General features: G+C 46.7%; 1 protein-coding gene across 2 annotated transcripts in view; it reads right to left on the minus strand.

Moving 5' to 3' along the window:
* Positions 1-1,075: 1,075 nt before the first annotated feature.
* CLTC (clathrin heavy chain) overlaps positions 1,076-14,724 on the minus strand; it is a 74,895-nt gene continuing 61,246 nt past the window's right edge. The window contains exons 23-33 of one of the 2 annotated variants that reach the window (XM_083714989.1): positions 14,067-14,231; positions 13,284-13,391; positions 12,972-13,139; positions 11,588-11,737; positions 11,189-11,320; positions 10,879-10,989; positions 10,528-10,698; positions 9,285-9,506; positions 7,381-7,401; positions 3,835-3,910; positions 1,076-2,751 (exon numbers count right to left, since the gene is read on the minus strand). In XM_083714989.1, coding sequence (XP_083571115.1) covers positions 2,627-2,751; positions 3,835-3,910; positions 7,381-7,401; positions 9,285-9,506; positions 10,528-10,698; positions 10,879-10,989; positions 11,189-11,320; positions 11,588-11,737; positions 12,972-13,139; positions 13,284-13,391; positions 14,067-14,231 — 1,449 coding nt within the window. In that variant the 3' untranslated portion in view covers positions 1,076-2,626. The remainder of the gene's footprint in view (positions 2,752-3,834; positions 3,911-7,380; positions 7,402-9,284; positions 9,507-10,527; positions 10,699-10,878; positions 10,990-11,188; positions 11,321-11,587; positions 11,738-12,971; positions 13,140-13,283; positions 13,392-14,066; positions 14,232-14,724) is intronic. The other variant, XM_083714990.1, reaches the window with a different exon arrangement.

Raw genomic sequence — 14,724 nt, forward strand, 5'->3', positions numbered from 1 at the left:
ATGGCATAGTATGGGAGAAGTGTCTTATTTTAAGCATAAAATCTATTAAGGATATGATGGATTTGTATTGTTTATGGTGGAGTTCAAGGTGGTGGGCAATTGTTCTTTTGAGGGGGGACGTTGCTGCTTTGTACATTTTAATATAGGAGGAGACGCTCAGCAAAACATGCTTCCAAAAATTATGTGTGGTTCTATTCACACAGAACAGAGACTGACAATCTTTGCTTGCTGGAGAACCTGAGAATTGCAGTGTGTGTGCGTGCAAAGGATTGTCTACTTCAGCCACTTCTTGGAGGGAAGCTGTATTAACATGACATCAACACGGTTGTTGTGTAGAACAGTTGCCAGCCAGCAAATAATCTTGATATGTCTACTTCTGAGTAGAGCAGGGTAAGGAACTGGATCTGGCCAGTTGTATCTGCCTTAAGTTCTGCTGAGTAGAGCCACAGAAAGTAATGGAGGGAAGTTAACCATGCCTGTTAACTTTAATGGGTCTTAGAACTTAGTTGAAAACATACCTATGGCAAGGTGTTGTTTTTTAAGAGTAATCAAGGCACACTCAAGTGACCTTTTACAACAAAAAGGCAGGCTTGCAGCTCTGGTACGGACAGGAGGAGTTTGGGTGGTTTGATACTGGTTAAGATCACCAAAATGGATTTGTTGCAGGGAAAATATGTGATACAGGCAGCTTATTTTTCGTAGTCTGTTCTCGTAGCCGCTGCACTGAGAACCCTGTAGGCATTTTGTAAGTGGCTATATCTGGCTTTATTTACTCTTGTCGCCTTTAAAATGGCAAAAGCCAGATCGTTACCTATATTGCAGTAAACCAGACACGTGTTGCTTTGATTCTCGTCAGCACCCACTCCTCCTAAACATCTGCTCCAGGACCTAGAGAAGACCCAATCCAGGACAGCCCAGCGAGTTGCTAGGTGGTTTGGCCACATGCACCACCCCACCATGTGCCAGCAGAAACTGGACTCTTCCAAGCCAGCCAGCCTTGCCAAGCAAGTCTGGTCTTCCTCCAGCGGCTGGGTTCATCATTTTGTACATGCAAACATGACAGTAATTCGAAGAGTGTTTGAACATTGAAGTCAATTTTATTTTGAAGCTAAATATATTAAGGCAACTTAACATACCTATAACATGATCTTTTTATTTTTTAAAATTTTTTGTCAGATTTAACTGGAAACACTCAAAAACTACAACCCTAAAGAGGTTTTCATCACCTGGTTAAAAGACGCTGTCGTTGGCCCAGCTGCAGCCACCTGTTGAAAAGTGCTATCATCTCTCCCCTTATTCCAGTATATAGTCCCCAAACATCTGCCTCACACACATCTCTGTCTCTCTCTCACACATAATCTCTTCAGTGCAAAGTCACCTGCCAATATAGTCTGGTCTCCATAGTAACAATTTGGTATTTTTGCTAAGTTGCTGGTCCCCTCTCCCGTCTGACCTTGAAAAGCATCAACCCTTCCATGTTTTGCTTTTCAACCGAGCACATACATCATAAAAAGGAGCTTGAAGAAGAGAGATGCATACTGAAAAACTACCATAGAGCATGTCCACAGTCCAGTAATTTATTATTATTTTTCCAATTCGAGTCATTTTTAAATTGCACAAACAAAAAAATTGAACAGCAGTTGGTTTTCTTTCCCCCCCTCCTGCTCTTCTGTTTGAATTCTCTCTCTCTCTCTCTTTTTTCCCCCCTTCCCTCTTCTGTACACTCAGCAAAAAAATATTGATCTTGAACACCACAATATCCAACATACACGAACCGCAGGGCAGGGTTAGGTCAAGTACACGCACACTTGGATTCATGGTGCTCCCTCCTTGTTCCTCAATGGAAAATAAAAAAATGGTCCCCACAAGAAAAGCACAGGGTATACAGTAGCACGACAGAAGGGTCATCATCCGTTTACGTATGGAGTGAACACACACTAGCATTTTCTCTAAGACTAAACTGGAAACCTGCATAGGTTAAAAAGGGGGGGAACTCTACTAGGTTTGCCGCTGTTGTTTTTTGAATTCAGGAAAGGTTGTCTGTACTCATGTCTTTTATTTTTAAAGAGCTAAGCAATCCAAGCGGGGTAGGAGATGCTGGTTTAGTGTTCCAACTCCCAAATACAAATCCTTCTCTTGGTTTAAGCTTTTCTGCCGCCACCCCCCCTCTTCAGAATATACGACGAGACTTTTAAATGCATTTTTTTTCCTTAGATAAGACGGTACATATTTGTAAAGCTGCTCACATACACTGAACTTTAGATTCGATAGTAGAGTTTAAACGTTTACAGAGTGCAAATTGGAAGAGTCACAAAGAGACCGGGGTTTAATGTCAAGAAGCAAGTCTTGCAAAAAAAAAGGGGGGGGGAAAGCCCACTCAAATATTCCCATTTGGAAAGAAAAAAAACAAGAGTCCTTTCTAAGTGACATGGAATGTGGAAAAAAGAAGGATTATGCTTAAGTGGGACTGAAAAGGTTTGCGCTGGGGACGGGGAGAGAAACAAAAATACAGTCCTTCATAAAGTAAAGGTTATAAGGGGCACAAAGCTTTTTCCCTGTCGAGCTGAAGTGGGACGGTGGAGTTTCAGCAGCAAATCGATGCTAGCTCCAAACAGACTTGCTTTTCTTACATGGTGTATCCGAAACCGGGCTGAGGCTGCCCATAGGGAGGGGCAGTGTAGCCGTATCCAAAAGGTGCTTGTGGGGGGACTGCGACGCTGGGCCCAGCCGTCAACATCAGCTGGGGCTGGCCTAGGGGGGAAAGGAAGAAGGGTTAGCTAAAGAATCAGTGCTCCATTCAATCCATGTTCATAAAAGGGGACAGCATGAGAACCCCTACGACTAATTTTTATTTCATTTGTTTAATCAGAACTACCAACTCAAAACAGTTTACAAAAAGCAAGCAAGCACTGCTCTGAAGAAGCAGCATTCCTAGCTTCTAATTCACATGTCTGTGTAGACTTGCTGAAATAGAAGGCTTCATATACAGTATTGTGTATTATGCCTAGTGAGGGCGCCTTGCCTAATGTAGACAGGCAAGGAGTTCCACAACAGAGATGCTGCCAGACTTAAAGGGGTTTTTTCTCTCACTAGTGTGGAAAGCACTCAAAGTGGCGCTTGCGAAAGGGCTGAGTGGGCACATTTGGGGCAAGGCAGCCCTTCAAGGAAACTGCCATTAATTCCAGCCATCGTGAATTATCAGCATATACGGTGGAACCTTGGCTTTCGGACGTCTCTGTCGCTGAACGTTTCGGTTTTCGAACGCCGGAAACCCAGGAGTAAATGTGTCCGTTTTCAAACACACCTCGGAAGTTGGAACGGCTTCCGCTGTGTGTATCTGTTGTTTTTCACAATTTTCTCTACTGAATTGGCAGACCACCCTTTGCGCCTCGGTTTTTTAATGTTTTGGAAGTCGATCCGTCTTCTGGAACGGAGTGCATTCAAAAACCGAGGTACCACTGTACCGGTATTTAGCTGCTGACGTATCACAATGTTGAAAGCCAAGCTTTGCCTAGCCCTAGCACCTTCAGAGAGGGGATGCCTCTCCTGAAAATTGACCCCCTTTCCTGCAATCTTGTAAGACTGCTTCATTAATAGAAAAGTTTTAAATTTAAATCTGCTCAGTACCCTACAATGAACAAACTCAACATGGCAGCTCTAGGTATCTTCCAGAAACACACTGTACCAGGGCAGGGAACTTCAGGCCCAGGGGCCAAAAGAATACGGCCTCTGTCTGCCGGCTGCCAAACTTCCGTAAGTCCTGTTTTAGAACTAGCTGCTGCAAAGCGTGCCCATTTTATCCACCCAACTGCACATTAAGCCGCAGGTCGTTACCATAAACAATGGGCTGTGTTTCCGTTGCCTGCTCTTCCTCTTTCCTCAGAGACTCTGAGGCGTCCAGTTTGTCCACCTAGGAAGACAGAAGAACCCCAAAGAAATCAGGCAAGGCTGAGCTGTAGAATCTCAACTCCCGTTTTGTTTTCTGGCAGAGAAGTGGAAAAGCCTTCAAGGGGCGTGGAACACAGTCAGAGAAACGAGGTCGCTCCCAAAATGAGGTTTCGGGGGCTGGGGGGCGTGGAGTTAACGTTAGGACTGTTACAAAGGCCGCCTCAACTACATTGGACAGCCGTTTGGAGAAAAGACGTCAAGGAGGTTCTGCCGATAAACCTTCAGAACGGAGGGGAAAGCCTGACACCTACCGCCAAGTGGTTTTTCCAGTTATTCATTCCCCAAGCCTAGCCTGGACCTGTCAGGCTCATCGTCTCTAGAGGCTGCACTTGGGGGATCAAATGACCACATCCAATAATAGGTTTCTAGGCAATTTGTCACACTGACATCCAACAGATTTGCCACATCCGCAGCTTGCAACGTGACCTGCGATACCTGTCTATTGAGCCTCTACAGGCCCCACCTGGACCTACTGAGACACAGGTTTGGGTGACCTAAGAAGCACAGGCGCATCTCTTTAAAAAGAACAGGGTTGCAACCATTTGGTAAAAAGCAAGACTGGAGGAGGTTTGTCTGCCATCCAAGCTTCTTGCTTCTCCATGACCTATGGCTGCCTTTGACAACGTGGTGCTCCTTGGGTTCTAAGGGACTACAACTCCTACCAGCCCCGGCCAGCAGGATGCGAGTTGGGAGTTCAAAACACCTGGTGGGCACTCGGGCTGGCAGAGGCTCATCATATACAGGAGAAAACAACCTTTATACTCTTCAGAAGTGTGGGGGGAGACACAGCAGAGCACTGGAACTGTGGCAGGTTGGAGGAAGGTTCAGTGCCCTCCCACCTCACCCCCAACCTGAATGAAGTGCCCAGGATGGAGAGATTTTTTGTTCAGCATCCAAAGGATCACAGCAGAACCTCCCACAGGTCAGTGTGTTGTAGGTGGATTGCAGAAGGATTATAATGGGTGGATCCTAACTCCAATGCCACAAATTACAAGACTAACTTCTATGATCTGGAAGTTACCCTTGGAGCTGAGGAAGATGCCTTCTATCGGGTCAAACTGAATGTCCACCTGAGCACACATTGTCTCCTCTGACCGGCAGACGCTTTCGAAGGCCTTAGCCGGAGAGATCTTATCCTCACCTGTCACTACCTGATCCTTTCTGGTTTCCCTTTTTAATGGGGAATGCTGGGAACAGGTTCTACATGCCAAGCAAGTGATTTGCTACTGAGCTACGACCCTCTCCTTACTGTTTAGTAAGACTGCTAAGAACTTAGGCCCTACTGGGTCAAGCTAATGGCCAGCCTAGTTCAGCCTCTTGTTCTCATTGCGGCCAACCAGACGCCAGTGGGAAAACCGCAAGCAGGATTCAAGAACAAGAGCCCTCTCCCTTCCTGCAGTTCCCAGCAAGTGATATTCAGAATCATGGCTACCTCCAGCCGTGGAGGCAGGGCAGAGCTACTATCGCTGGGCTGGAATCCACCTCTAGAGTAATAGGGTCAGGAATTCAGTTTCCCCCACACCCCCTGGTTGGCTTCCCGACAAAACACAAGGGAGGTTAGGAGAACACACAAGGGGGCAGGGGGAACACATGTGGAGGGGGGGCATAGAGGCAAACGAGAGCGTCCAGTCAACCTTTCTCAAGCTTCATAGCCTGCTCTCTGGGCAGATCGTGTTACCCCTACAAAAGTCAACACTGCTCCTGCTGGGAAGCCTGCGGCGATGAGGAAGAACCAGAATAAGCTTGGGATTGTGTGAGGTTACCGAAGCAAAGATCCAGACAGAGAAATGCAAGCTAAGCAGAAGAGGCAGTCTCCACAGGGCTCAGGCCAGTTTCTGGACCAGACCATTAAAAAAACAACAACACAAAAAAACCTGTCCATTAAAAATAAATTTTAAACTCTACTCAGGTGGCTCTTACTAAACACAAGGGTTTAGAATATACTCTGCAAGCTTGTTTAAAAAAAGGGGGGGGGAGAGAAGCTGCTCTTTACACAAAAAACCAAACTATTGGACACTCCCTGCTGATAGATTTCGTTAAGTGCACAGAACTGCATTTTTTAAAAAAAGAAAGGCTTTTCCACGGAGACTGCGATAAAGCTGCAGAGGGGGGAGAAAGAGTAAAAAATAAAAATAAATAAATCACATGCGGTCAATGTTTTTTATATATATTTATCTATATATTTTTGGTGCCATGTGTGTGATTCATGGAAAAAAGGCAAAAGAACTGAAGCAGGGGAGTGAGGTTGGAAAGATGGCGGCCAGACAAGGCTCCCTTTCCCACCCCCACCTCCCCAACAAGTTCACGGCACGCAGCACCCCACCCCCGCCCCTCCCCGTCACCCACAGCAATGCGCTTTGCAGCTTCAGGGGAAAGTGAGATGTAACATCACAATGACTGTTGAACATGCTCAGTTCAAGAAAGCAAAACACTGCAGTTCATTAACCTTTTTTCACACCACACTTGTCTTTTGGTTTTTTTCCAACCAACTCGACTTGCTAGCTGCTGAAGGACTTTTAGGGAAAAGAGCGTTTTAAGGCACAGATCTGCAACAGGTTCCAGAAGCTGCTGCAGGGGGCTGCTCAAAAAAGGAAGAGGTGGCAGCTTTAAATCAATGTCTGATTTGCAGACTTTTTGGAAATGGCCTTTTAGCATTCCCTCGAACCCACCAGCCAAACAGAAAGGGGTTTAACTCCTGGGAAAGGAGCATCAATTCTGGTTTAAAGGAAATGCTGAGAACGTCTGGGAGGGATTTGGTTTTTTTTGTAAAGGTGAGAAGGGTTTAAACCAAGAGGGCTTTGGCTCAGGGAACGAGCCTTGGGCTGGAAGGAGAGCCGGCTGGAAGTGGGAAAACTGGACACCGAGTTGGAGGTGGAAAAAAACCCAGTCTTTAAGCAGCTAGCTGGAGCATTCTTTGGTTTTGCCTACTTTCAACGAGACACATTAGTAAGACTCGAGGATCAGGTGTTGGATCACAGTCCTTTCCAACGAGGCAAAAAAGATATTGCATTAAAAGAGGGAGAGGAACCCAGATTGCCACCCTGATACTCTCTGGGGGTGGGGGGAGAGGGTGGCACCACTAAAATGATTTGCCGCCACCTGCAGGGCAATTTATTTTGAAATGTTTCTTGGGGACCAGGTTCCCAGGGCCTTGTGGTCGCTCTTCAAACTGTGATCCAACTGATTGCATCCAACCTTCCTGGGAGAGCCTATTAGCCAATTAGTGTCTACTGGTTGGTCCTACAGCTAATGACTATGGTTTTAATTTGCAGAGGCTTTAGTGAGATTTCTGTTCAAGGGGCTGGCGGGCAGAAAGCAGTAGCAGCAGTGTAGTAAAGGTAGGAAGGAGGGGAAGAGGGGGAAAACTCATGCAGATATATATCCTTAGACTTAGGCCTCCAGACTTAAAGATGGAAAAGAATCAACTTTCACCTTTTCCTTTATTGTATCAACCTGCAAAGGAATTCAGAAGGTGCAGCTTAGAGGAAAAAAACTCACTCCATAATAGAGCATTTCTTTTTCTTTTAAAGGTAGATTAAGCAAAGAGCAAAGAAGGGTGGGGGGGTATTAAAACCTTAAAAAAACCCAAAAACATATTGGAAGTTATCTGCTACTGAAAGCCAAGTCGGGCTTCCGATTCCAAGGCCAGGCCTGGTTATACACAATGTACGTTGTGAAACTGAGTGCAGGCTTTCTGGACTAGGATGTTGCTATGTTGAGATTGCTGCCCCCGGGTTAAAGGAACAAGGTTACTGCTGCCACCACCAAAATTATTTCTTCCTTAACTCCTGCATGCTGGGTTCAAGTCCTTTTTTGACCTGTGACCCTGTGTTTCTGAAAGGAACATAACCTTGTGGGGTAGGGCTGGGATCCAGTCTAAATAGTTCACATCCCAGCATACACAGAACCACCTAATCTCAGCCTTGGTCACCCAGTTTTCTCACACTTTCAGGAGCAGCAGGAGTATGCTTTTAGGAGTTTTGACTGTTTTCGGAAGGCTATTCTAAACTGTTTTTAAAGAGGTTTATTGTTTTAACATTGATACATTTGCCGCCCTGGACTCCTTTGGAGGAAAGTGTGGGATATAAATTCAGTAACTAAAATAAAATACTCCCATTTAAACGATTATACGGCTACTGAGCAACTTTCACTGTTTTTGATCGAGAGCTACTGCGGCAAGCACTACAAGCTTCTGGATAAATCTTTTGTGCAGAGCGCTCACTCAAATGCACCTTTCCATAAACACAGGAGTGCTGCTTGGGGGTTGGGGGGTGGAGAGAGAATTCAGACTGCCTAGATCTAGGAAGGGCAACTGCTGGGAGCACGAGCTGGCTGGGGTCATCGAGGCACCATTCTTTCAGCGGAAGGATTGCTGAGATCGCCCAAAACCTTTTGGAACCCCTGAAACACTCAAGTTTTAAGCTGGTGCTGCAACAAGCAAATGGAAAGCCAGCCGCTCAAGAGATACCTCTTTGAAAGCATCACTTGGGCTGAGTCGAGGAGACCAGAAACCCATTTTCATAGCTTGACCAACAAGGGAGGTGGTCAGTATGGCAAAGAGCAAATCACCTAGCAGGGACTGCAGCACTTGTTGCTGGACAGATTGTTCCTGAGTGGGCAAAGCTTCCAACCACCTCTGAAGAAGATCCACAGTGGATGATAGAAACAGACCCTTTCTGGCTTGGTACATACTTCTGCACCGGGATGTCAGCTCACGTAAGGAGGAATTGCAAAGGTCTGGTTGCATCACAGTAATTGCAAATGCCAGCATATGCGGGAAACACGGCGTTCAATCCTTTGTGGATTTAAGTCTTACAGATGAACCACTCTTGATTATCCCCAAAAGTGGCTTCCAACCTGCAGGAATTGGTCTTGCGAGACCAATGCTAGACTGATCAGGGGGCTCCAATTCCAGGCCCATCCTCCAAGCTCAGCAATGGTAGAAGTTGTGGCTGATTACACGGTGTCACCTGCTCTGGTCCTGGACCTGATCTGGGGCTGCTTCCTGGCCGGGACTGCTCTTTATCAAGACAGGCAGAACCTATTTAACTATGTTATAAAAACGGTGACTTGAAAAACTTGTGCTCAAGCTTGCTTTCCCCTCCTCCCTCCCATTCCCTTTTCCTCTTGTGCCATGTCTTACTGATCAGGGGGGAAAGTCTCAAGAAGAACAAGTGCCAACGAGGACAGAGACTGACGCTCCAAGAAGCACAACGCAGGGGTTAGTTGCACACATAACACACAACTGATTGTGTTCATGGGGAAACAGCACGGCAAGCAACCAGCAGGGAGGCCTCTGATTTATTGGGGTGGGCGGGCTCTGAGGCCCTCCTTACCTTGCTCAAATACTCCTTCATGACCTGGATGAAGTAAGGCATGGCAAAATCCATGATATTGTGCCTCCAGGCTGTCTCCAGGACAACATCTGGCCGGAGGAGGTCATAGCAGGTGAAGAGGCAGGCCCCAAAACACTCCCTCTTGCCCTCCTGCAGGAACCACTGCAACAACTCTTCCGCCAGCTCAGTGTCTTTGGACTCCGAAGCGTACTGCATGGCATCCTGGGAGGGGAAGCAGGTGACAAAAATCAGAAAATGTGCCAGAAAAGAGGAAAAGAGAAGAATGTGTCAAGCAATGATGTGTAACTGCCCTACTGCTCAAGAGCGGCCTAGCTGTTGCCCACCTAACCCAACTTCATGTTTGGGACTACAAATCCCATCAGCCCCAGCAATGTTTGGGACTACAAATCCCATCAGCCCCAGCAATGTTTGGGACTACAAATCCCATCAGCTGTGTTGGGAGCTATAATCCAAAATATCAGAGTGGGGGAAAGGCTGGCCTCTCCACTGTGTTTTCTCCATCTGCAGTAGCTGCTACTAGGGCAACGTTTTCAAAAGGAATGATGTTACTAGGGATCTTCAGAATGTTCTTCACACTTTTCTGTTACTTGGGCTCTTTAAATTTATCAACGTTTATGAAAAATGCCTTTTTAAATCTTAAGGACAGGAAGCGCTTTTTTATTCCTCCCCCAAAGTAGAATGCTGTGATTTCCCAGAGAGGTTCAGAAGCCTAAGTTTGTTTCATGTCACATGCGGTTTTAGACGGGTATCAGCTTTATGTATTCCAAACTTGAGCTACTTTTACATGAATATGCGACTGATGAGCTGTTTGATGATGCCCCCTTTCTTCGTGTATTGCAGTTGTGGAATCTATCATATCTTTATTCTATTGTGTCCGATTTAGATGTTTAGTGACATGAAGCTTCTCTGGAGCCTATTGGTGAAGGGTAGTCTACAAAGCGCTTGAACAGACATATTTCACATGGATGTGTAGTCTACTTCTTTAAGAACACTTGTTTTCCAACAGCTGGGTGAGCAGATCCAATTACGTGAATCTGAATAAACCATACAATTTTGAAGGCAAGAAGGAGAGGACAAACACCATGTCATGGAGGGTTGCAAGCACAGATCAAAGAGCCTCGGAAACTCTTCTGCAAGCAAAGCTGCTTTGCCCTCATCGCTGCCTCCTGCTGGTCACCCTCCCGCTACAGACAGGCAGCGCTCACCCCACCAGCCCTGTCACCTTGTATAGCCTGTCTTTCTTGCACAGCTCCACACTCTGCTTCCAGCGGTTGTTGCCTTTGAAAAGATAGGCAGCGATTCTCCTGAACTCAATCAGCTCGTGCTTCTCCAGGCGCTGAGCAAGGGAGATGTTGTCAAAGTTGTCATAGGCATCTATCGAGGTCCTGAGAGCCTGGATGCGGGGGAGAAGGTTTTAAAAGGCAGGGTATAGGTATAAATATAATAAGATAATATCTCAGAGAAACAGAGGATGTGGTTTCTAAGCAAAGATGGTATGGAAGTTTCTGATGCACATAACTGAAGATGAGTTTTAGCATCCTGAGAACATGTGACACCCTGAAACCGTTCCTACCTGATAGTCTTCTTCTATAATGAAGAGGTTGTTCAGAGATTCGTTCACCGATTTGTTATTGTGGTTCTGAACGGAGCGCAAGTAGGGCTTCACCAGTGGAAGCTGTTTAACCTGTGAACAGGGATAGGAGGTTACTGCACGACCCAACCAAGCAGCCAGGGGCTATTTAATCATTTTTTTAACTGCCTTAAAGTTGGGGGGGGGAATCTTGGCCAATACACAAGTGGCTGTGCTCGATCTGTGGCAAGGCCACTTCCAAATTAAGGAGGGGATGCAGATGGAAGTTTGCTCCAGAGAGGGATGACCCTACCTTGCTGAAGAAGTTGACCGCACGCGTGTGGTCCAGTCGGGGAGACAGCACCATCAGCAAGTCGTTGAGAAGCAGAGGTTTGAACTCCAAGTAAAACTGGATCGCTTTGTAATACAGCTCCACGTTGGCCACCTGAGGGAAACAAAGGCAGGTTAACTGGCTCCCAAACATTTGCAAGGGTGGCAGGGAAAGCTTAAGGTCACAAAGGCGCAATTCTGGCTATCCCTGGCACAACGCCTCCTTCGCTTTGGCACAGTTCCCAACAGAAAGCCACTTGCTCATCCACCACATCAGTGGTGCAGGATCATGCAGGTGCTTCCTGTTCCAACGGCCAAATCAAAATACCCACACAAGATATAAAACCTACCAAGGGGAATTCACTGAGAAACAGGACAGTACCTTAGTGATGATGTCTTTGAACTGCCCTTCCTTCCAAGCATCTGTCGGGTGGTTCATCATGGTAATGATGGCGTTATCATATTCTTCGTATTTGTCGTACAGGAAGACTAACTCGGCCCAAAGATGGGCTTGTTCAGCTGCCCTCAACACCTTCAAGAAATGAAAATGGTTTAGACTATGGTCTGCAGGAGTCTGTCAGGTCACCCACAGCGTCTGTGAAAAACACTTTAGAGCCTTGAATTGTTCGGAATTCGAATTGTAATACAATATAGAAATCACACAGCATCTAGAGCAGTGCATTACAATTGCTACAAAAGGCAGAAAAATCATTAAGTGGTTCACCAGGACCCTGAACAACTTTCAGGTGATCCATGGAGGGTGAACCACTGGTTTAGAGTATTAGAGCCAGTCTAGAACAGGCTGAGAGCCTTCCTAGCTTAGACTAGCACAGCATCTGTGTTCAACAATAACCAACCAGATGCCTCTGGGAAGCTCCAATGGCAGCCTTCCTCAGTTGGTCCTGACCAATGGGAATTCACAGGAAAGCAAACCCCGCCTCCCTGTGCCCAGAGCTACTTGGCCATTATCATGTCTAATAGCCATCAACAGGTCTACCGCCCATTCAGTTTGCCTCACAGGCCCATGGAGAGCGCTGTCCTGCCACAAGTGTGCACTGTTGGAGCCACTGTTGCCGCTGGTGCTACTGAACTTCAATGTCTGAGCCAGAATGGTGACAGCATTTGCTCCTTGAAAACATGCTGCAGTGCCACCCAAATTGCCTTGAGAAAGAGGAAGCGTATGAGCGCATTCTCCTCCACCTTGATGACGCCTGTGAGGCAGGTTAGGCTAACAGGTAGCAATGGCCCAAGGCCACCCTGTGGGCGGCCACCCTATAGCTGAATGGGGACACATTACAAAGCTGCACTACCACCAGTTCAGACAAGATCTTTTGCTCAATTTGTAGCCGCTCCCCATAGGCTCTAAGCAAGAAGAGGTCCCTCCCCAAATTGGAGCCAGGACCTCCCTGTTCCTAGTTTAACATAGTTTCCCCCCCCAAAAAAAAAAGACCTCTGATTTTTTTTGGTATTGATGTTGTCTTTTATGCTCTTTTATGCTGTTTTTAAGTTGCATTTTAATCAATGTTTTATATTTGCTGTTTGCCGCCCTGAGCCCGGTTTTTAAACTGGGATGGGAGGGGTATAAATAAAAAAATTATTTTATTATTATTAACTCACCAAAATGCTCAGCCACAATCACTCTGCAAGGTTCTGGATTTTTACTTTTTAACCTGTGTTCTTATTACTGCACTGATCTTCCTTTTACACAGCCACCCCCACCTGTTTTCTATTCCTCATACAGTTTGCAATCTCGGGGACAGAGTTACCTTAGGAATGTTGACTCGCGACCAAAAGAGCTCCAGGTGTTCCCTCATTTTCTGTGGCTTGAATTTGGAGTAGAGGATGGCCAGCTCCGTAAACATTCCCATATGGGCCCGCTCCAGCCCCAGAGCCGATTCCAACATGGTGATCAGCTCCTCAAAGTAGCCACGGTCCTGGGGGTGGTGGGGGAGAAAGAGTAACGAGTTAATGCTCAGCAGCAGCCGCCGCCTCCTTGAGCACCCCTTTACGAAGGCAAAGCTCTGCAGTGCCATCAGTACTGGAACACCCATGCTTTTCCTTCCCCACCTCCCCATTACCTGGTAATAGTTGATGAGCTCCTCCAGTTCATCCGCATGCACAACAATGTGAAGGCCGCACATCTGGGCCAGGCGGAACTCTTTCCCATCCACGCACGCAAAGCAGACCTGGAGGGGGGAAACGTCAAAGACCGAGCTTCAGTTACCTTCTCTCTCAGAGGAACTGGGGGAGCAGCAAAGTCCTCCTCTCTAGAAACCGCTTTCTCCACTGTTGCACTGAGCCAGCATTGTTCTCCAGATGATGCTAGACTTGAATTGCCATTAGGCTCAGGCTGGTGAGGCCAAGGATGATGGACCCATCTAGCTCAGCACTGACCGTACTAACTGGCAGCAGCTCTCCAGGCCTTTTTCAGGCCTTCCCAGTCCTACCTGGAGATGCCAATGCTTGAACCTTTCTGCATGCAAAGCAGGTGCTCTACTACTGAGCTACAGCTCTTCCTTTAAAACCAAAGCAAGGCTCCAGTCCTCATGGTTCTGAATCAATGGCTGATTTAAACAGGAACAGAGGAAGCTGCTTTATACAGAACCTGACCATTGGTCCATCTAGTTCAGTACTTTCTACACTGACTGGCAGCGGCTCTCCAGCGTTTAAGACAGAGGACATTCCCAGCCCTACCTGAAGATGCCAGGGATTGGAGCTGGGGACTCTTCCCTGACACTGTCACGTCTGATCAGGCCTCTCCTCTTCCATGAATCTCTCTACTCGCCCCCGCCCTCTTTTAAAGCTACCCATCAAAGCCAGCATGAACAAGCTCTGCATACTGCATGAAGCAAAGGGCTCACCTCCTTCCAAGTCCGAGTGCTGTTTGCTTTCCGGGCCCCGTCCACGGCTGCCTGATATTCGCCGAGGTGGACCAACGTGGAAGCCAAGCGCCCAAAGTTGGAGACATTGTTATAGAGAAGCTTGGCTGCGTCATACATCTTCTCATCATAGCAACGGTCGCCAACCTAGGGAGGAAAATGGTGAAGAGAAAAAGTGCTTGATTTCGTCCATCCAACCATGCTCATTCCGTACTCAAGCATCCTCTCTTAAAATTGAGGTCACATCTTCCCTTACTACTTGTTCTCAATTATCTGAATACCTTTTCTCTGATTACACCCCCCCACACACACATTTTTTCTCTATTTTCAACTTCTCGTTATTTAGGCACCATCTGTCCACCCCACCCTGCAAAGCAATGACAAGACAAGGCTAAACTATCTGAATCATTTGACCATACGAAAGCATTTATCTAAGCTTTCTGAGTGGGATGAACAGTTCCAATGATATATGAATGCTGGACCGATCAATTTGACAAAGTGTGGTTCCAGTTTGCCAGTTTTGTGAATGGGAATAGAGACCCACACAACAGTATGGCACAGCTACATTCTCACTGGCTTGATCTCAGTGATATGCCCTCACACGTAACACAGTTTGAATTACATTTCACAAGTTCTGGAA

Source organism: Podarcis gaigeae, assembly GCF_964106915.1.
Source record: "Podarcis gaigeae genome assembly, chromosome: 15".
Lineage (NCBI taxonomy): Eukaryota > Metazoa > Chordata > Lepidosauria > Squamata > Lacertidae > Podarcis > Podarcis gaigeae.